This window comes from Ochotona curzoniae, unplaced genomic scaffold, assembly GCF_017591425.1.
Source record: "Ochotona curzoniae isolate NIBS_2020 unplaced genomic scaffold, NIBS_Ocur_1.0 scaffold_4505, whole genome shotgun sequence".
Taxonomy (NCBI): Eukaryota; Metazoa; Chordata; class Mammalia; order Lagomorpha; family Ochotonidae; genus Ochotona; species Ochotona curzoniae.
In genome coordinates, this window is record NW_024467118.1 from 7,389,649 (window position 1) to 7,411,666 (window position 22,018).

Here is a 22,018-nt window from a genome sequence, read left to right on the forward strand (position 1 = left end):
AGTGCCTACACAGGAGCTGCAGGGCTCTGCCCCTCAGCAAAGGTAGCCCCAGCCAAGAGGCCACACAGCCGGCTCCGATCCTGGGCAGAGAACCCGGGGCTGGCTCGGCACGACTGGTGCTGCTCTATGGCCGTGAGCCAAGTCAGAGCCGCATCCATGTTCCTCATTGGCCTCTGGACTAGAACGTGCTTGCCCCACACACCTTTCTCCCACACGTCATTGGCTCTGTTGCTTTCTCCTTCCCAGAAGAGTCTGTTGCATTCTACCTCAGAGAAAGATTGAAAGATGAAAGAAAGAGCCTTCTGCTCCTTACCCACCTCCTGCTTCCCAACGCTATCTACTCTTCCTTCAGCATCACCACTGCCATTATAGTCATTGTACTCATTGCATGTTACCACTATTAGAAAAATCAGTCTGATTGAGAGACATAAGAATTGAAGTTGTGTTTTTTTTTTAAGATTTACCAATTTTTACTTTAAAGGCAGAGTTACAGACATAAAAAGGAGAGAGAGAAAGAGAGATAGAGAGGTCCACTATCTGCTGGTTCACTCTCCAGGATGGCCCCAGTGACTGATCCAGGAGTCCAAGGACTTAAGCCACCATTCGCTGCTTTCTCAGGCCACCGGCAGGCAGCTGGATTAGAAGTAGAACAACCAGGACTCAAACTGGCACCCATATGGGATGCCACAGGCAGAGGCGTAGCCTGATATGCCACAATTTAGCAAGTCAAACTGAGACCTTAACCCAGAATCAATCAGTTAGTTGCTGAATTCACTGACCCACAGTCCTGAGTTTGATTATAGGTTTTATGCTTTGCTTATAGAGTGAGTTCATGCATTGAGACAGGTTGAAACAGTGCAGATCTGTGTGCTTATCAATCACATTGAAAATGAAAGAATACCTCGCTGAAACCTGAAGAGCACCTTGTACCAGCTAGCTGACTTGGTTATTGATTAAGCAAGTGCATTCCCTTCCCACCTGGGATGACACTTGCAAGCAAGCATCATTAATCACCCGTCCTACAATGGCTCTAAGAAGGAAAATTCACTCCTTAAGGTAGGCAAAGCTCCTTTGCCCATGGCTGATGTTTCCCTGGTCAGGATTGAGGTTGGTTGCCTGGGAAGCAGCTGCCAGATGTCTTCACAGCACTGACAGTGCCTGGCCTCTATAGGCTTTAAGTTCACACCATTTGAAGATGCTAGAGAACTACCAGCATGCTCTGCACACACCTCCTCACTTCATCTCAACAAGCACAGGGAGTCGGTATTACGATCCCCATTTTCAGATGGCGAAATGGAGCCCTGCAGAAGTGAAATGATTTGCTCAATGGCATAGAAAGGAGCTAGGATTCACTCTCAGCTCTGTGTCACTTCAGAGAGCAGGTGGTCTCAGGATCTGTCTCTGAGGGAAGTTTACAACGCAGTTATGTGAATGGAGCGTGCTGCAAGATGCTCAAGGGCTCAGAAGAGGGAGTCCCCCTCACACTGTATGGCTGGTATTCGCAGAAGGGGGAAGACCCTGGTCCTCAAGAGACAGCTAAACCTGCTGTGGATCTGGCAGACAGAAAAGGAGGGATGCATTCTTTGTGTGGGGACTGGCACTGGCAAGGGTGACAACAGGGCAGGTGTGAGGGGTTGGTGTTTAAGGGAGGAAATGCAGGAAAGGCCAGAGTGTGGCTTTTCTTGCTTCTGTAAGTAGCAGCTAGCGTAACTTTTAAGGAATCCACGCAGTAAGATTTTCCTGTAGTGTGAGAGGTTTTCAGACTATTTCTCACTCTCCTTAAAAGGACAAAGAGGGCCAAGGGGAAAGCTTTAAGACAGTGTTTGAGAAGTCATGTCATAGTTTTCCTTTGAGTGCTAATTCTGTTCTGTGACTAGCAGCATTTTGGGCCTAAGCCTTTTCAAGCTGGCAGAACAGAAGCGACCACTGAGGCCACGAAGAAAAGGACGGAAAAAGGTGACAGCACAAAACCTCTCGGATGGAGACATCAAGCTGCTTGTGAACATCATCAGGGCTTATGACATCCCGGTGAGGAAGCCAGCCCCAAGGTGAGAGCCCTGGGAGCACCCCTGGGTGGAATGTGCTGGGTCCCAGCCAAGCGCATCATTCTTTATAGCGTGTTATTCTCGTGCTTAAATAGTTATTATCCAGCAGGGCCTGTGAGTTCTTGCCCAAAGCAAGGCCTTCTTGTTTACCACAGGTTGCGATTTGGTCAATTCCGGCTGAAGGGACAGGGTTGGGGGAGATATCAGGAACATCTCATGAAATGCAAGGACAGGAGACAGTGTTGAGCCACGTAATGGACTTCAGGGATTAGGAAGGTTCTCTTGAGGCCCCGTGCTCCTGTTCCCTTGAGTTCTTCTGAGTTTACATCATTTTCCATAAGTAGCGGAAGTGGACTTTGGAGCCAGGTATCAACAAGCAGGCATTGTCTCAGAATACAATCTGAAGGTACTAACTTGGGTCAGATGTTGATCCATGATCAATCACCTAGGATTAGGGAGACCAGAAAGGCAAGATCAGAAGGACAAGCCATGAGGGTGGGACGGTACTCAGAGAAAAAGGGGGGGTGAGGTGTGTCTGTCCATGGTTCTGAAACATATGGGCTGTGAGCAAACGGATGTAAGTGCTCTTTTATCTGCTCAAGGAAGAGACTACACAGGGAGTTCTCAATCATAGGAGATTGCTATTCCCTTGGGGAGCAGAGACAGGAGGACCATGAATTGAGATTTCTCTTTGCTGGCGTCCTTACCCGCATAATGGGAAGAAGTAGCACTGACCGTGCATTCAGCTTGCTTTGAGCATCATGCTAGGCGCATTCACTGACTGTTTAAGTCTTACTGCTATTGCTGCGTTCCTTTTACACAGGGAACAGGAAGTGAAGAGGAAGCAAGGGGCTTGTCCTGGTCCTAGAGCAGTCAGTTCTGTGCTCCCTGGGCCATCTTTTTCCCCACAATCTTCCCCTTTATGCGTCCCTGCCTCTCACACTAATATTTTCCCCTAGTTTTCTTACATTTCTCTTTCTTTTAATTTTTTGTTTGTTTATAACAAGGGGACAAATTCCATGTACTTCCTGTATAAGTTTTAAGAGCATGATACTTCCTTCTATAAACTGTGTCCCTCCCTCACAGGATTCTGTAATGATTATTTGACCTTTCACAGAGCAAGGCATCTGTTCGCTGTCCAGCAGCAACGGACTTGGTGCATGCAGCTGATAATCATACGTGTGGACTACTGACTAATGCTCAATCGCCAGTTTATAAACAAAGTTTATTTCTACATTGAGGGTCACATAGGCTAAGGGAGGAAGCTTTGAAGAATGTACGTATCAACACGAGGGAGTTGACTTGAGATTATGCCTACATATCCCCGTATCCCATCAAATGTTCCCACTCCCGTGCCTAGAAGGACCTCTTTGTAAACTAGGCCTATAGATCCAATCACTTGTCCTCCTGCAGCCATCAGCATCAGTCACTTCCAATGCATTGCCACCTGTACGTGCCCATTGAAGTCCCAGAATCCAGGCCAGGGCATTGCCTGCCTTAGTCCTTAGACAACCCTTTCACCATGTTTGCCTTATGGCTCAATTCTGGAATGGGAAGCTGTTTTAGTAAAAGAACATACAATTGTGTCTTATATATTCTTACCTCTGTGCAATTATTTTTTCAAAGACTTCTTTGTTTTTATTGGAAAGTCATATTTACAGAGAGGAGGAGAGACAGAGAGGAAGATCTTCCATCTACTGGTTCACTCCCCAAATGGCTGCAATGCCTGAGCTGAGCTGATTCAAAGCCAGGAGCTTCTTCCAGGTGTCCCATGTGGGTGCAGGGTCCCAAGTGCCATCCTCCACTGCCTTCCTAGGCCACAAGCAGGGAGCTGATGGAGAGTAAGGCAGCCAGGACATGAACCTGCACCCATATGGGATCTTGGCACATGCAAGGCGAGGACTTTAGCCACTAAGCTATTGCACCAGACTCCTCTGCATTTCATTGACATTATTCATTCAAATTAAGTGCTCCTTTAATCATCTAATTGACAGCCTTATAAAGAGAAAAGGTTGTTTTTTTTTTCCTGGTAGCTGTTCCATGTTCTAATTTGCCCACAACCTGAACTGTGAAAGGTTCCAGCAGATTCAGACAATATGTATTTTGCCCAATGACGAATGCAAAACCCTGGCAAACTGTAAAATTCAATACAAATATGAACATAGGTTATTGGAAAAGAGTACAGGACCTAATAGAAATTCTGTGGGGATTAATTCCACTTGTTCACTTAAGAATAGCAACTTAAAAAGAAACAAAGGGTCAACCCACTGATCCTGGCTCAAGGTATGGGTCGTTGAGCCTCCGCTTGGAGTGAATCTCGGCAGAGAGAGACACCTGGCCTGGGCTGTTCAGCTCGTTATCATTAGAGAGCGCAGGCCGAGAGGGCCTTTGGCACAGTGGTTATGCCTGGCATGCCTCCTGGGTTTCCTCTCTCCATTCTAGCTGTCAGTGCACACACTGGGAGGCAGTGAGTGATGGCTCAAGTAGGTGGGTCTTTGCCACTCACCTGGGAGACACAGATAAAGTTCAAGGCCCCCAATGTTAGGTGTTGTGGGGAGTAGACCAGTGAATGAGAAAATCTCCTTTGTTTCTCTCTCTCTCTGCCGTCTAGGTCAATTATTTTAAAAAGATACTTTGACTTTGGGACTTTATTAAAAGAAATAGGAATAAATTACACTGGAAGAGAATGAAAGTGGATGAAGACAGGGGAAGCTCTGGCATCTTGCTGTTTGAGACTGTTAGTTATTTAAAACAGTTGAAGTTCCAGTTCTTAGGATATTACGATAATATTAGGCGCAGCTAATTCCCACAGCCTGGTTCTTTACCGTGAGCTGAAAACACCAGACACAACGAGGGATCTGAGGAGGTTCATTCCAGCAGGGAAGGAAAAGGGGAAGGAGAAAGAGAGAGAGAGCAAAGAAAAGAGAGCCGCACCTGGGGGCCTTTTTGTCTGCCAGGTGTGGGGGTGGAAGTTGGGATGAGGGCAGGCCCCAGGAGATTGGCAACTGCAGGTGAATGCCTAGGGATGACTGGTGAGTGGGCGGGGTTGGGGAAGGGGCTGGAAGGTTGGGGGCGGGATTCTCAGGTGGAATGCCAGGTTACATCTGATTGGTGAATGGCTGGACTGAGCTGTGAGGAAGAAGGAATGGCGCCAGGTCCAGGGTGGGATATTCGAATAACTCCTTACAGAAACTGTAACTGTCTCATTAACGGAAGAAAAGCAGGCCTCCCACGGAGGGGGTTCTCAGCCAGACACAGAGGCCAGAGACAGAAAACCAGTCATCATGAGGGGGCTGGGAAGGCCAGACCCTACTAATACCCTTCTAAAATATCAACAGCTTAGGGAGCATGGAATGTCAAAAGCCAGCAACACCATTCATCTTTGGAGAACCCATCTCCTCTAGACTCGCCCTGTCATTTATTTCTTTCACACATTTTTCTCTCCTAGCAAATTCCAGCAGCCTTCAAGGTCTTCACGCTCTTTCATGGACAAACAGGCTGCCTCCCCAAACACACACAGCCCCTCCCACAGTGCTGACTACCCGCTGGGCCAGGTGAGAGACCCCAGTGCTGGATTTCAGTTTGGAATCTTGCCCCTGATGGTTTTTCTTATTGTTGTTTGGGTTTTTTTTTTTATGTTTTATTTTATTAATGTATTTGAGAGGCAGATAGAAGCTTCAAATCCTCCGGCTTAGTCTCCAAATGCCTGCAAAAGCCAGAGCTAGGTTGGGACTGGAGCCAAGAGGCAGGAACTCAGTTCAGGACTCACAGGTGGTGGCCAGGACCCCACTGCCGCTTCCCAAGGTCTGCATTAGCAGGAAGCTGAAATCAGGAAGTGGAGCTGGGTGTCAAACCCAGGTGCTCCAATATAGGAAGCAGGCATCTCAACCGGCATTAACTGCTAAACCAAATGCCTGCTCCCGTCCCTTAATCTGAAAAGTCCTGCCTAAAAACCTCACATGTCTTGCTTTCTGCTTTGTTTTCTTTGTAAACATATTATTAGGAAGTATATTCTTTCTCTGCTAAGAGTAATAATTTATGATTTTACTAATATAGAGTCATCAATTGTTGATTTTCAGGTGTTGGTACGTCCTTTTGTAGAGGTCTCTTTTCAGCGGACAATTTGTCACACAACTACGGCGGAAGGGCCAAACCCCAGCTGGAATGAAGAACTTGAGCTTCCGTTTAGGTAAGCATGTTACTCTCTTCAAAGAACATGGGGCACTTCAGGGAAATGTGACGATCACAGAGGCTCATCAAGAAAGGACTTAAGTTAAGGTTTGAAACGCGTGAGGATAGTATCGAGGTGTCCCGATACCCCACATCCTGGGTTTTCCATCCTCTCCAACACCTGCTTCATCTACTAATAAAAATGGGGAAATATCCAACTTTTGAAATCTGGGCTCATTTTGGAGGTGCCCTGTTCCATTCCAGGCTCTGGCTTCCTGTGGCCCAGTTTCTCTTACTTCCCACAATGTCCCTGTACTGCTTTTCTTTCTTACCTTTTCTCCTTAAGTAAACTTAGAACGTTCTAGTTCCCATCAATTATATTTTCTTGTTCATGAGAAATACAGTAGCTACTCCAAACACGGGTCAAAAGATTTAGGATATTTAAAATACATTAATTTTAGGGCTTGAAGGGACCTTAGAGATTAATCTAGTCCAACCCTCTAGTCTCATGGAGAAGAGACTAAAACCTAAACAGGTAGGGTGACTTACCTGAGCCCACATAGTAATGCGAAAACAAAAGAAAGAGCCACAATTACCCAAGGAGCGGGGTACACATGGCACCCTAGACTCCACCACACCACGGAGAGGAATGCTGGGCCAGAGCTGGCTGGACTCAAGAGTTGTTCCAGCCACCATGCCTCACCCTGAATTGCTTTGCTTATCCATGGGAAATGAGTGGGAAGCGGTGCCCATTCAGCCAGCCACAGAGCAAGAGGTGTACAATGGAAACAGACTGTTTTGCTGAAGCCACTGCTAGAGTCCAAAGCTTCTGAAGTCCACACGCAGCTCCACGGTCAGCTGGAGACCTTGAAGCCGCCTGCGGAGTGACCTCAGTCCGGGACAGTGAGCTCCTAGCAGAGTTTGCCATGGTGGGGGACCAAGCCTGCAGGGGGTGCTCGCTTGCTTTCCAGTGGAAGCACTGTGTTAAATAAGTATGTCCTCACACTTGTGCTCCCGTTTGGGTTTTTTCAAGTGTTGACACTTCCTGTGCTCACATTCCTGGTCATGTGACTTTACAGGGCTCCTCACGGGGACTACAGCACGGCCAGTTTGCAGGCTGTGAGGGATGATGTGTTCATTAACGTTTTTGACGAAGTGCTGCATGACGTGTTAGAGGTATGTTCTCAGTTTCCAGGAAGACATCTGTACTTGTTTTCATTTCCGCTGCCTGCTACTGGTTTAATTACAAACACATTTTCCAAGTTGTTTGTGTTTGAAATCTTCAAAACTCGCCGATTATAAACGAGGAGACAGAAGAGGAAAAAGATTAGCTTTTTGTTTTCAACCGAGTATCTGCTCTACTTCAGGAGTTTACTAGGTAATTTACATCCGTGGTCTTATTTAATGCTAAAATCATTCTATAGATTGTTGAGGCTCCACTTTACTGAGGTTCAGAGAGGTTAAATGACTCAGAGTGAAAAAGCTAAAATCTAAATCAGAACTCCAGCTGGCCTTTCTGACCTAAGTGTGCATGTTCCAACTCTAATTCTACCGCTGTCCGCTAGTGTCAGGAGCTCAGCATCTATCACCTCCCGCCCTTCCTTTAGGATGACCGTGAACGAGGAAGTGGAACCCACACTCGTACTGAGAGACACTGGCTGGGATGCGTGAAAATTCCCTTTAGCACGATATATTTCCAAGCAAAGGTAAGCATCAAAAGTCATCATTTTTCCTGTTAAAATGTTCTTTGTGGGAGCTACCTTCAGCATCTAGTGAATACGTGTCTGGCCAAAGTTCTGAGAAGAAAAGCCACGGTAGAAAGCCAGAGACCCTCTGCACATCTGCCTGACTCATGAAGCATCTGCGTCCCTTGCAGTGAGTAGTTAATGCATGCAAAGTCAGATTTGAGAACATTTTAAACACTTCCATGGCAATGGAGTAGTAGCGAGGCAGAGCGGGAACGTGTCAAAGTGTCAACAGCCGAATGGATAGGTGCCAGAGAGCAACGTGAAGAAAACAGGACAGCTGATGGCCCATTTAATCAAGTGCATCCTATTAATATTTCCACAAGTCTTCATTCTTTGAAATGAAAATATTATGGGGGAGTTAAACACAGACTGTTCTAAGAGATACTCCCCAGAATGTGAGTCAGGCAGAATGTATTCATGCAGCAAGTGAAAGAAACCAACTTTATAAGGAGCTGCTGGGGGAGGCAACAATACAGTAATTCATGACGAAGATAACATTTGACCTAAGCCTTGGAACACGATGAAAATTCTGAAAAGTGGGGAAGAGCAGCTGAACATTCCAGAAGAGGGGAATGTTGGCAGAGACTTCACCAGGTGCCAGGCATTTGCCATGGTTTTTGACACCTACTGAGTCATCCGTACTCACGCCCCCGCAGGGTGTGAGGGTCCTCATCTCTTTTGTACAAATGCGAAGGCCGAGGTGCTTGGGGGTTAGGCCAGGATTTGGACTCGGGGGGATTTGGAAATCCAGAGCCTTTTCTGGGGAGAGCTGAGGGAGACAGGCTGAAGGTCTGACCTATTTATAGTAATCCATCAGACTTTGAACTTTGGTTGGAAAATCTCTGGCCGTTAACAGTGTTGCATTTTCTTCACAGATCGATGGAACATTTAAAATCGATATTCCCCCAGTTCTCCTGGGCTACAGTAAAGAGAGAAGCATGATGATTGAGCGAGGTTTTGATTCTGTCCGAAGTTTAAGTGAGGGCTCCTACATCACGCTGTTTATTACCATCGAGCCACAGCTGGTGCCTGGAGAGTCGATTCGAGAAAAGGTAATTCTGCTCATGGTCTGGGAACCCCATGTCTGGGTGTTGATGGGACACGAGCAATTTCTGCCAAGCTATGCTTTCATAAACCTTGCACGACACAGAGGTTCCACTTCTTTCTTCTAATGTCCATTTATTGCTCTTTCAGTTTGGACGCAATGATGGTGACAGACATGTATTTTTGTGTTTTCACGGAGCCAGTTACCAGGTCCATCAGCAGCTCAAACTTGTAGGCAAAGCAAGACAAGTATAAACTGGTCTGCATTTAGAAGAATTTTCACAACATGAAGAAAATGAGACATGACATACTAAAAAAAAAAATCAGACTTTTCTTTTATTTGACCTTTATTGGCAAGGATGCTGAAATATATCTCAGTGTCTGACTCACAGTGCTGGCTGTGCTGTGTTGGACTGGTTCATAGGATCTGAAAGCTAAATGATCTGAATGGGTCACTGCCATTCATTCTATCAGACAAATAAGTTTGTAACCAAGCATTCCATTAAACAGCTCTTAAAAGTAGGCTTTGAAAAAGCCAGAGCGATGGCTCAACTGGATGATAATCCTCTGCCTGCAACTGCCAGCAACCCTTTGGGTGCTGGTTCATGTCCCAGCTGCTCCATTTCCCATCCAGCTCCCAGCTTATGACTGGGGGAAAGCAGTAGAGAATGGTCCAAAACCCTTGGAACCCTGCATCTGCATGAGAGACCCGGACGAAGTCATTGGCCTCTGGCTTCGGATCTCTGGCTATTGCAGCCACTTGAGCAGTGAGCCAGCAGATGGAAGATCTTTCTCTGTGTTTCTCCTCTCTGTAAATCTCAAAAACAAAAAGTAAAAGTAGATTTCCAGAGCTTCTATTTGGTAGCAATTGTTTCTAGAATTTTCATTGTTGGAAAAATAACTTCCTCGTGTAATCTGTGCAACATTTATGCCTACTGCTCTATTGACTTCTTATTTATATTTAAGCTAATACAATCATTTCAACAGCTACTACCCCTAACATGTTTTGGATCCCTCCTCTGCCCTCATCACTGTTAGACATCACGTGCACTCTCCTTCACAACCCGTAGCTCTGTCCTGCTGCTTTCACTGTTTGCAGCAGAGGAAGCTGAGGCCCTGTGTACCCAGGGGCACACAAGTGGGTCTTAGGGGTCTGTGTACAGAAATCCATGACATGGCTACTGAGTGTGAGGTCCAGCAACCTGGAAAAGCAGGTGAAAAAGAAAAAAAAAAAAAACTTGTCAAGCTATGACCACAACTAAGGCCAATTGTTTAATACTAAACCATACAGCACAGGTTATTCTGCTAGTTCTCATTTATCCATTATTTATTATAGTGCAGAGGTGAACAGTACGAGTATTCTGTTTCCAGTATTACAGCTTGGATCACAGGGGAAAATGCTCTCACTGTCCCCAGCCAGCAAGACATCTACAGAGTCATGCAGGGTTGCTGGGAGAGCAAATCCAATGAAACTCCATGTCAAATACTTCATCTGTGGGATATACACATCCTAAGATATTTTCAGAGAGAGAAATACACATTTTTCTGGATGCTTATCATTGAGTATAAACTGAGGAGAAAGCTCACAAGCTGGCTTACCCAGAAAATCCTCCCAGACAAGACAATTGTGTTATTTCTGTGAATTGTCAACTGAACAAAAAGTGGTTACATAGTGCCCCGTTTGGAGGTGAGCTCTCAGGCTTGTGAATGTGGCCTTTGCCCACATAGGACAAATATCTGCTGAGACCCCTCCGCCCTTGGCAGCCTTGCTGGGCCTGACCTCTGCCTGCAGGATGCAGGTGGCAGGGCTCTGAGGCTTGGTCCCAAGTCCTGCCTATCTCCCAGCGGTGAAGCAGGCCCAGAGCCCTGCCGATGGTGGCATTTCAGTGCCCCGCAGTGGTTGTCTGCGGAATTGCAATCAGTCCTTGAAAGCCTGCACTTGGCAGCTGTTTTGATAAGGAAGTCACATTGACCACTGCGACGGGACCCAAATGTCCTCAAAGTGCAGAACCAGAAAATATTACTTCCTGACTGATCTGTTTACTGTCCAGAAAAGAGCAGGCTTCATTCTAAAATATCAGGTGCTTCAAGCTGGACACTTTTCCCCACTTAGAGCAACTTGCAGGAGTAGCAGCTTTGACAATTTCCTGTTATTTCCTTTTTCTTGTCTTTTTTTTTTTTTAAGATTTATTCATTCTAATTTGAAAGTCAGATATACAGAGAGGAGGCGAGACAGAGAGGAAAGATCTTCCATTCGATGATTTGCTCCCCAGGTGGCCACAGTGGCTGGGTCTGAGCCTATCTGAACCCAGGAGTCAGGAGCGTCTTCCAGGTCTCCCACTCAGGTGCAGAGTCCCAAGGCTTTGGCCCGTCCTCAACTGCTTTCCCAAGGCCACAAGCAGGGAGATGGGTGGGAAGTAGGGTAGCTGGGACACGAACTGGTGCCCATATGGGATCCCGGTGCGTGCAAAGCAAGGACTTTGGCCACTAGGCTACTATGTTGGACCCAATTTCTTATGATTTATTAAAAATATCCAATAGAAAAGCTTTCAAAAACTTTCCTTGTGATAATATTCCCTACATAGTCCTAGTTAAATACAAATTTTAAGTAGATTATTTCTGTTAATAATGTCTTCCTCTCGTGTCTTTGTTGCCCCTGATAGATGAATGGCATGATTAAGAAGGTATCAGGCATTTCTTCATCAGTCAGTAGCTAGCTGGCTTTCATTAGCTGCTTCTGTCTATTGCCCTTGGAGTGTGTATGATTCCTGCCCATGAACTGCAGGTACAGGCGGTTCATGAAGAATGTCCCGCTTGGGAGTGTGGCTCAGTTCGTTTTGCAAGAAAGGTGTTGCTTGCTTTGAATGTAAGATGGCATTGGTCGAATGTTCCACGAACGCCTGCTGCTACCTCCGTTTCCAAGTGCATAGGATCCCAAGTGGTTTACAGAGACAACATGGCTTTATTTTTTTATATATATATAGGCTTGGAGTGTGTTATAAACCCACTATTTTTTCTGCAAATGTTTATAATCTAGAGGGCAAAGAATTAAGCCATCTAAGAATCTTCCAAATTTCAAGTGAACCAAATTGTGAATTTCAGCTCCATCTTAATTTTGTTTCATAATTAACAACGCTAATTTAATCTTGTGTTAGTTTTTGCTTGGCACTTTTTGGATTCCCATATAGCCTCCCACTCCCTGGATTCCTCTCTCACCCCAAGAAATGGCATCCAGGTGGCCCAACCCAGCGTTAAATGGCTATTGGTCCACCCCTTACACATCACGTGTGTGCTAGGAGGAAAACACATTTACTCACACCCAGGCTCTGCCCTCAGGAAGTGCGTGTTCCAGTCATGATAACAGCAGGACACTCAGGTCCACATGGTAGAAAGGTTTGAACACATTGCTATTTTCAACTGTGATGGCCGACAGCCAGTACTGACTGGAGATGTGAGCAGTTTTTTCTGGACAGCAAACGCCCCATCCTGCCTCGTGGCTGCGATCACAGCACCCTTGTTTCTCAGTTTTCCAGCTTCATAAAATTACAATTTTTAGGGCCTGACAATTCTAGGATTCCCTGGCATACTCACCACAACCCTTATGAGCTTACAGTGTTCATTTAGTTCCTTATTCATTGTAACGCCTATTGAGCAGCTGCCCTCTTGGCAATGCACGAAGGGACAGGTGCTTACAATGATTAGGATGACGTTAGAATGCGGACGTTGGAGGACATCCCATGAGAACAGGAAGCTTTAGAGATGCCACTGTCCTAAACAGCCCCTATAACCACTACCCCAGCCTCTTAGCATCTAGCAGTCAGGTTAGAAATGGAAACCACAGTCCAGCCCTATTATGAAAGGTAATCAAGAATAATTAGGATAACCTAGATTCCATTTGAGGTCATAAACAATGGACTATTTTCCATTCATTATTTGCTAAATACTTCCTATGTGTCAACTCAGTACTGGAGATAAAATATAAGGTCAACATAAAATCTGACCCAGGAATCCTACTATTCCCTATAGTAGAGACAAAATTGACAGATCTATTCATAATCAGAGCCTTTAGGTATTAAAAGAAAAATGAAACAGTACAGGGGAGTAGCTTGATACATTTCCTTCTTTCAAAGAAACAAAACTAGGCAAGACTTTTTCTAAATTCTACTCTTTAAATATTTATATATTTTTATTGGAGAGTCAGATATACAGAGATAAGGAGAGACAGACAGGAAGATTTTCCATCTGTTGAGTCACTCCCCAAGTGACCACAACAGCCGGAGCTGCGCTGATCTGAAGCCAGGAGCCTGGAGCCTCTTCTGGGTCTCCCACGCGGGTGGCTTTGGGCCATCCTTGACTGCTTTCCCAGGCCACAAGCAGGGAGCTGGATGGGAAGCAGGCCCACTGGGATTAGAATCAGCGCCCATATAGAACCCTGGCACTTACAAGGCAAGGACTTTGGCAGCTAGGCTACCACGCTGAGCCCTAAATTCTACTTTTAAATTAGAATTTAAAATTAAATTTCTTAATGAAAGTTTGAATTAGTCTTGAAACCTGTTAAAGTAAAGCAACTACAGAAAATCTTATAAAAACACATAACTACCTGCTTTATTTCTCATGCTGTACGTTCTGCAACTGACTAGGGGAAAGGATGCCACATGACCAAAGGCATTTGAAATGTATTATCTCTCAGCTGCTCATGGTAGAGCAAAGAATCACTTGAAATACTCATTATGCACTTGACATTTCTAGTTCTGCTTCCTTCTTTCTGCAGATCCATGGCTGTTATTTATTTTAATGATTATGAGTTTGAAACTTCTACCCTGCCTATTTATGCCTGTAACCTGGCAATCCATTTAATGGGAATCATTTAAGAGTCTCACTTGAGATGTTAAATTTCTGAGTCCCCATCCTTAAAATCAACATCAGATACATATAACTTTTGTTTAGTGTCTCATCAATCAGAATTCATATGTCATAGTCTAGTTTTCACAGGTTTTATTAAGCCAGTAGTTTCCACGAGCCTGCTTGCCTATTAACTACCTTTTTCAATCCTGATGAATGACCTTAAGTATTTAATGAATCAGTCTAATTTTTAAATTATAAGTGTAATCAAAGCTGTAGAAATTTCAGAGATGGCTTTATAAAAGTTTGACTTAATCATCCCTCCCAAAGCACATGTTTAGTTTATAGTGGTTTATGTTTATAGTTTAGTTTTAGTGGAACCTGAACAGGTTTGAGTTTGTCTCCTTAATCACATGTGAACCCTGTGGAATCTCTGTTTGAAGTTTGATTCTCAGGAAGATGAAAAATTGCTTCAAGCAACAGAGAAGTTTCAGGCTGAATGTGCCTTGAAGTTTGGAAACCGCCAGTGCCTTACAACAGTGACTGACATAAGTGGAAAAACCGTTTTCATCACGCGCTATCTCAGGCCATTAAACCCTCCTGAGGAGCTCCTGACTGCCTATCCCAACAACCCACAGGCGACTGCGGTGAGTAGCTCCAGCCAGTCCGGGCTGCTGTGAGATACGCTGTCAGATTGCCAACACTTGCCGCTCTAAGTACCATAACGTGGAGGAATGAAGATGCGGCTGCATCAAGATCACTGGCAATGAACCTAAGAACACTTTTCTGTTACCACGAAGCTGCTTTTGTTAACAAGGGAGATAATAACCCTTCGCTTATTCTTCCAACAATTATTGAGTGCTACTATGTCCTTAGCACTATAGGAAACGTGGGAAAATTAACATGTGGAAGATATTTTAAAAATGTCTCATAAAAATGTTCTCATGTATTCTCAGTAACTATATTAAGGATTGTAGCACGGCCTTCAGTTTGAGAATTCAGGTACTTTCTCCTTTACAAAGTTAACTCTTCAGTGTTATACTTAATGCTGTAAATATCATTGAATTCAAACTAAGCAAACACTTAATCAGATGTAGGCAGTCACGTTCACAGAGGACCGTTACACATGTACCATCCTCTGGCTTCGAAGCCTCTGCCCTCACACACCTGTGTGAGCCGGAAGCCATGTGTCAAGCAGACTATTCAGATGAACATCATAACTACTGTCTTTGGAGGGAAGATGCTACAGAGAGTAATTACTGAAAATAGCCATTAGCAGGAAATTTTATTTGGGGATGGATGAAAGTGCTTCAAAAAGTCTGGAAAATGGAATCAAACTTGAGTTTAGGGTCTGGCACAGTGGCTCAATGGCTAAATCCTCGCCTTAAAAGCACCAGGACCCCTTATGGACACCAGTTCACGTCCCGGGTGCTCCACTTCTCATCCAGGTCCCTGCTTATAGTTGGGGAAAGCAGTAGATGATGACCCAAAGCCTTGGGATCCTGTACCATGTGGAGACCTAGAAGAAGCACCTGGCTCCTGGTTTGGGGTCAGCTCAGCTCTAGCCATAGCAGCCATTTGGAGAGTTAACCAGTGCGTGGAAGATCTTTCTCTCTGTCTCTCCTTCTCTCCATAAATCTGATCTGCCTTTCCAATAAAAACAAATAAGTCTTTTAAAAAAGTTGACTTTACTATGGCATAAAAATAGAAATTCATATGCAATTTTTCATGTAATTCATTTTCCATTGACTTTTTAAAACTTCTCATCTATTTGCAGACACAGAAACAACTTTTGTGTCCTACATCCCACTTACTTTTAAAAGTTAACCAATCTTTATAGAAATCTACAATAGAGATTTCTATTCAGCCCCTCATGGTAGACGTGCAGAAAATTTCAGCACAGAATACTGAAGAGTGATAGGGAAAAAAAGTATTTAAAATAATTTCTAAATCATGGATGGAAAAGAAGTAGAACTGTAAAGTTGGAAATCAGAGACAACAAACAGTAAGAAAGCAAGATTCCAGAAAGATCTGGCATTGCTGTCAGTGGGATATGGGACAGGAGATGATGCACAGGGCTTGGGCGGCCTCGAAGGCTGAATTCAAGGCTAGGGCTCAGAGCTGACTCCAGGAGCGGGTAATAACATCAGTGCTAAGCTGGAAGACTCCGTACCCTGGGTAAGGGACCTTGGCTGCCTTACCCTTGATTTTGACAGAAAGACCAGAAAAACAAAACAAAACAAAAAACCACCCAAGCTTATAATCCCTAATCCCCAACCTGTACTTATTGAAAGCTGGTGTTAGAATTCACTCATGTGACTCCAAAAAAATTTCAGTGAAAATGCAGCTAAAGTGTTTCCTGATGTTGATGCCCCTAGATAATGTGCCCCAAGGTAGTATGTGTCTCCCACAGGGGTGCAGCGGCCCAAGGTCACGGGCCCTCCTCCACTGCCTTGCCAAGCCACTAAGAGGGAGCCTGATGGGAAGTGGAGCCACTCAAATTCAAACTGGCATCCATATGGGATGCTGGTGCTGCAGGCTGAGGCTTTAAAATTTGTAGCATCAAAAGAGGTAATAGATAAAACTAGAAATAAAGTAATTAAGAAAACATTAAGCAGAGTTAAATACAGAATTAGTGAACTGGAAGAACACTTGCAAGGTGAATTATTTGAAATACAGCTGTAGGAAAGAAGGAGATACAAATTGTAGATAAATGAAAAGAGGCAAATTCCAAGACACGATGACTCATGAAAGACACCCACCCTCTTGGGTCGGGAAGCCCAGTGACTCCTAAGCCAGATAAACAAAAAGAAACCAAAACCAGGCTTGTCACACACAATCACAAGGAGGAAAGCCATGTGAAGAGCAGCTAGCGAGAAAGCACCGATTATCTACAGAGGAACCCACCAGGCCAGCGCACCTCACAGCCGCAGTGGGAAGAGCAGGACGGGCCAAGTGCCGCACAGAATCGCTGTCACACGAACATGGGAGCGCGAGCTCAGAGTCCTCACTGAAGGAATTTCTGAAAGAGGTACTCGACTTCAAGGGAAGGAAGGCTTTCGGCAAAGTCCTAGCTGCCACATGACATCTAAGGAAAAGAAAATGTGGAAAGCTGACAGTAAATAGCAGCCAGCAGTGTGCGGGAAGAAATGGCTGCTTTCAGAAATGGATGCAAGACAAGCCGGGAAAGTCAGTCTGCTTATATCAGAGACTAAGGAAGTTCAAAACCAAGCCAGACAAAACCTGAGCAGGCCCTCTCAGACGGGCCGGTTTCTTGTCTCCTGACCTCTCAGAGGTGGAGAGCAGTAACTTTCCATGGAACATGCTGGGAGGGTGAGATCATCTTAGCATAGTCCTAGCTCAGCTGTTAACGAGTATTCATTCCATTTCGTATACATGAATGTCTGTGGTAAATACAGCTTACAAAGAAATGAGGTAAGGGCCACAGTTCTAAGCTGGTTTTGTCTGTGTGTAGGAACTGGTGGCTCGCTACGTGTCCCTGATTCCTTTCCGGCCAGACGCCGTTTCCTTTGCGGGTGTCTGTGACCTGTGGACCACATCTGATGTAAGTGTCTCTTCCTCAGGCTCACTCAACCTCAGCTCACCTGATCGAGTAGTAGCTAAATGGCTGTGTCACTTTCAACTGCAACATTTATTAGTCACTACACACACACAAAAAAACTCTACTTGGCCATTTGTTTAGCTGGATGAGCTAAGTCCTCAAGTATTTTTTTCTTATTTGTTCAATTCTCCCAGAGTTCAGAAGTTTAAAAAGATTACACAAAAAATAAAAGGTAACATTTCAGATGCCTTAATTATGTTACTCTCCTAATATTCCCTTAACAATAGCTTAGTTTTATTCATAAGAAAATCAGAACTGTATCCTATAATTGAAAATTCCATAACCCTTAGTCAGTGGCCTTCTCAAGGCATTATAAACCATTTATTAGTCAGCATTCCTTGGTCGCCTACTCTGTACCAGATTCTACTAAATACTGAGTATGAGCAAAATAAAGATGGTCTTTGTTCTCATGGAATTTACAATCTAAGCATGCTATGTAAACTTTCAAAAGGATCGTAAACATCATGGAACAAACATGTTATTACCACTATTAAGTCTGCTTCTGCACTTCATGGTATACTATTTTCATCATACTGGTATACATTATACTGTTACATAATTTCCTTTGAAAGATAACCTTAAGTTGACAAAATTTTAGGGCACTCTGATTTTTTTGTTCCCCAATGTATTATGTCAGCATAAATGTTGACGATTTTGGAAGTAAAATCCCTACAACTCTGAGGCATCTAAAAGACATTTAAAAAGAACAGCTCATGTGCTCTGCGGCCAGACCGGCCGTAATGCTCTGTAGGTGTTGCCTTACTGGTCTGGGCTTGGACTTCCTCAGCCACAGAATGGGAAAGTAAGAGAATCTCCCCCTAAGATGCCTTTAAAAGTGTGCTATCATGCAAAAAGTAACACTTCAAAATCTGTCCCCTCCATCCCAGCCCAATCACATTTGTTGATTTTAGAAACCCATATCATAAATGTCAGAGAAAATAATCCGAGTCCACTGAAAGTGTTTCTTAAAGATGGAGTCAGCACAGGATCCGAGTTATACTTTCAAGTATTAATCCCAATTATGACTTACTAAAATCCTGCACGGCCAGGTTAGAATGAAGCCACCAGTCGAGGCAATCTAATTGTTTTTCCTTTCTGTCAGCAATTTCTTGATCTCCTGGCAGGAGATGAGGAAGAACATGCAGTGTTGCTGTGTAATTATTTCCTGTCCCTGGGTAAGAAGGCCTGGCTGGTGATGGGCAGTGCTATTCCTGAGGTAAGAGCATACAGTCTGGCTGGGACAGGGGGTGGTTGCCTTAGCTCCTGGTACGTTCTAAATCACAGCAACTTTCCTATCAGTCCTTTGAGTTGCTAGGACAGTGGCCTAGACACCACTGACAGGCAGAGAGAACTAGCAGTGTAAGAGACGGGGTGGTTTACAAAGTGGCACTCATGGCCTCCATGGGACAACCCCGAGTGCTTTACAACCCTACTCCCCGCTAGTTTTCTGCTTTCAGTATGAGCTTCTCCCATTTATAATCTGAAAAATTCTGATCCACTTATTGATCGACTCTTTATTCTAAGGAGTGAAAGGAGTCCAAAGATGCAGGAAAGTTAGAGTTCTTTTGTCACGCCTTTGTTTCTACAGGCAGCTGTGATAACCTGGCAACATGGAATTGACCAGATAACCACTGTGGAAGAGATTGTTGGCAGCTATATTTTATTACTAGTATTAGACTGAAAGTATAACTATTAGGATTTTTTCCTCTGATATACTGCAAATATCCCTAAATATTAGCTTTGATGGACCATTTTGGATAGAAAGGGCTTTGGATGACAAAGGTTTAAGTAGTTTATCCAAAGGATGCTTCAGGAAGAGCTGTAAATCACAGAAGTTGCTTCCAGCCAGGTAATAAGGCAGGATCCTATCTGTATTCAAGTGCATTCATCACTGCCTTTCGATAGCCTGGAGAAGACCATGGGGCTAGAGTCAGAAGGCATGAGTTCAAGTTCCTATGTCCACCACTTACCAGCTGTGCGATCCTAAGCTATGCACTTAACTCTGCAAAGACTTCTATGAGCACCACCTGGAATCATTCATGAGCAATCAATGGATAAACACTTATTGGTTAAAAAAATAATTGAACAGTACATGATCATTCTGAATAAAGCATAAATGTCCCTCCTGGGGCTACAGCCCAAATCCCACTCCCTTCCCTAGCCATAGTCATTCTTAAGTTTGTATACAGATTTGCAAATCTTCCATGTGACAAATGTATATCATATATGCTACTGTGTCAGGAATGCAAATAGTATCCATGCTTCCATATACTTAAATGGAAGTAATAACAATAGCAATAATAATCATGCCTCCGGATACTTAAAGGTAATCTTCTTGATTCCAAAGGAAAAAAAAGTCAATGATTGCTAGAAAACCCACTGGAAGTAAGCAAATCCTAAGATACATTATTTGGGTCGGGTGATTTCTGCCCCCATTTAGTCACTATCCTATGCAAATGGCAGATGCAGGAATTTTGTAAACACAAACATTTGGCTTTAATTTTAAAATCTAGAACAGATAATTTGAAAGTAATTTTCACCAGTAATTGATTTTTGAGAAACTAAAGGTCCAACTAAGATAGTGAATCATCTGTGCAAAATACTATCTATCTTAGTTGCATAACTGATTTTGATTTTTTTTCAGGGTCCTACTGCCTATGTGCTAACATGGGAGCAAAATCACTACTTAATATGGAATCCCTGCAGTGGACATTTTTATGGACAATTTGATACATTCTGTCCCTTGAAAAGTGTGGGCTGTTTAATAGGTCCTGATAATGTAAGTAATACCATTTCCTCATATACATGTTAACTTGCTTTTTTAAGTTGGCCTATTTACTTAATACTTTATGTACTATATACATATAAATAACTGTAGATGCATATGCCCATGCAAGTATATACATCAGTTAAAGAAACATAGTATCCAGTACATTGGCAGAACTGTCCTAATGAAAGCTTTTGGTTGAATTAGTCACCTGACCTGCAGAAAAGAAGAAAGCTAAAGAAAAATACAGGGTTTAGATTCAGAGGCACCGAGTTTGTGCCTAGACTACATCCGTAGCTTTCTCTAAAAACTAAATGAGGCACATTTATCACCTGAGATTTCTTTCTGTTTTGAAAAGATATTCTCTAAGGATGCTGGATGTTCCAGTTAGGAAGCCTATATCAGTTCACTGAAAAAGGTTCTATTTAAGCAGTAGTTAGATACATGAACTGTCTGGTCAGAATTTGCAAGTTTAAACCCCAACGCCTTCGTGCACTAGTTCTGTGACCTTGGGGATGTTCTTCAACTCTGCCTGTTACTTCACTGGGAAAATGGAGGCAGATATCAAGTCCTTACTTTACAAAAGTTACTACTTGATAGAATCCTCTGATCAGTGGGAAGTACCTCACACATGGTTAGCAATTCAGCAATAAGGTTTGCTCAACACCGCCACCTTATTGGACTCTGCACCTTATGCATTTATGAGTATAAATTATTTGTGCATTCCAGTATGTGTGTTTTTATTTACAAAGATTTTGGCCATCATGATTAAAATCAGCTTATAATGATCCATTTGAAAATGGATCAATATATTGTTTGTACTTGTGTTATCCAAAAATCACCATAAAAGACAAAATTAGAAAATCTGGCATTTTCTTCCCATATCATTAAAGGTTGTACCCTATCTTGAAGACCACTCCCTGATCTATTTTTTAGAGTTACTGCTCAAATTAGAAAAATATATCCAACACATATGAAAGTATCTGTCTTCCTGGATGTAGTACAAACACTTAGTATTAATTGCAAATGTATTTATCAGCATTGTGGAGCACCACTGTCCTATCAATCATGCTTTTTATTTATTTTTTAATAAAGATTTATTTTTTTTATTACAAAGTCAGATATACAGAGAGGAAGACAGAGGAAGATCTTCCATCTGATGATTCACTCCCCAAGTGACCACAACGGCCATATCTGAGCCTATCCGAAGCTGGGAACCAGGAGCCTCTTCTGGGTCTCCCATGTGGGTGCAGGGTCCCAAGGCCTTGGGCCGTCCTCGACTGCCTTTCCAGGCCACAAGCAGGGAGCTGGATGGGAAGCGGAGCTGCTGGGATTAGAACCAGCACCCATATGGGATCCTGGCGTGTTCAAGGCGAGGATTTCAGATGCTAGGCCACACCACTGGGCCCCTAATCATGCTTTTTAAATAAAGTCATCAGTATCATCAGTGATATATGACTGTAAAGTGATTCTCTAAATGTCAGTGCAGTTTAGGGAAGTAACTGCAAAGTGACATTTATTTGAAAGGCATAATTATAGATAGGAAGACAGAGAGCTCGCTCTTCCATTTGCTAGTTCATTCCCCAATAGTTACAACAGCCAAAGTTGAGCCAGACTGAAGCCAGGAGCTTCTTCACAATCTCCCACATGGATGCCAGGGCCCTACAATGGGGGTTCTGCTGCTTTCCCAGATGGATTAGCAGGGAGCTGGAATAGAAGTAGAGCAGTTTAGACCCTAACTGGCACCCATATGGGATAGTGCCTTTACAGGTGGCAACTT

The 22,018-nt window shown here is 43.8% G+C and overlaps 1 protein-coding gene across 1 annotated transcript in view; it reads left to right on the forward strand.

Annotated features, from left to right (window-relative positions):
- The window catches only part of CC2D2A (coiled-coil and C2 domain containing 2A), a 90,990-nt gene that overhangs the window by 62,972 nt on the left and 6,000 nt on the right, over nt 1-22,018 (forward strand). Inside the window, exons 25-35 of the mRNA XM_040966071.1 lie at nt 1,881-2,048; nt 5,494-5,599; nt 6,125-6,234; nt 7,295-7,391; nt 7,823-7,921; nt 8,839-9,015; nt 11,671-11,691; nt 14,293-14,496; nt 17,325-17,414; nt 18,574-18,687; nt 20,116-20,250. Coding sequence (XP_040822005.1) covers nt 1,881-2,048; nt 5,494-5,599; nt 6,125-6,234; nt 7,295-7,391; nt 7,823-7,921; nt 8,839-9,015; nt 11,671-11,691; nt 14,293-14,496; nt 17,325-17,414; nt 18,574-18,687; nt 20,116-20,250 — 1,321 coding nt within the window. The remainder of the gene's footprint in view (nt 1-1,880; nt 2,049-5,493; nt 5,600-6,124; nt 6,235-7,294; nt 7,392-7,822; nt 7,922-8,838; nt 9,016-11,670; nt 11,692-14,292; nt 14,497-17,324; nt 17,415-18,573; nt 18,688-20,115; nt 20,251-22,018) is intronic.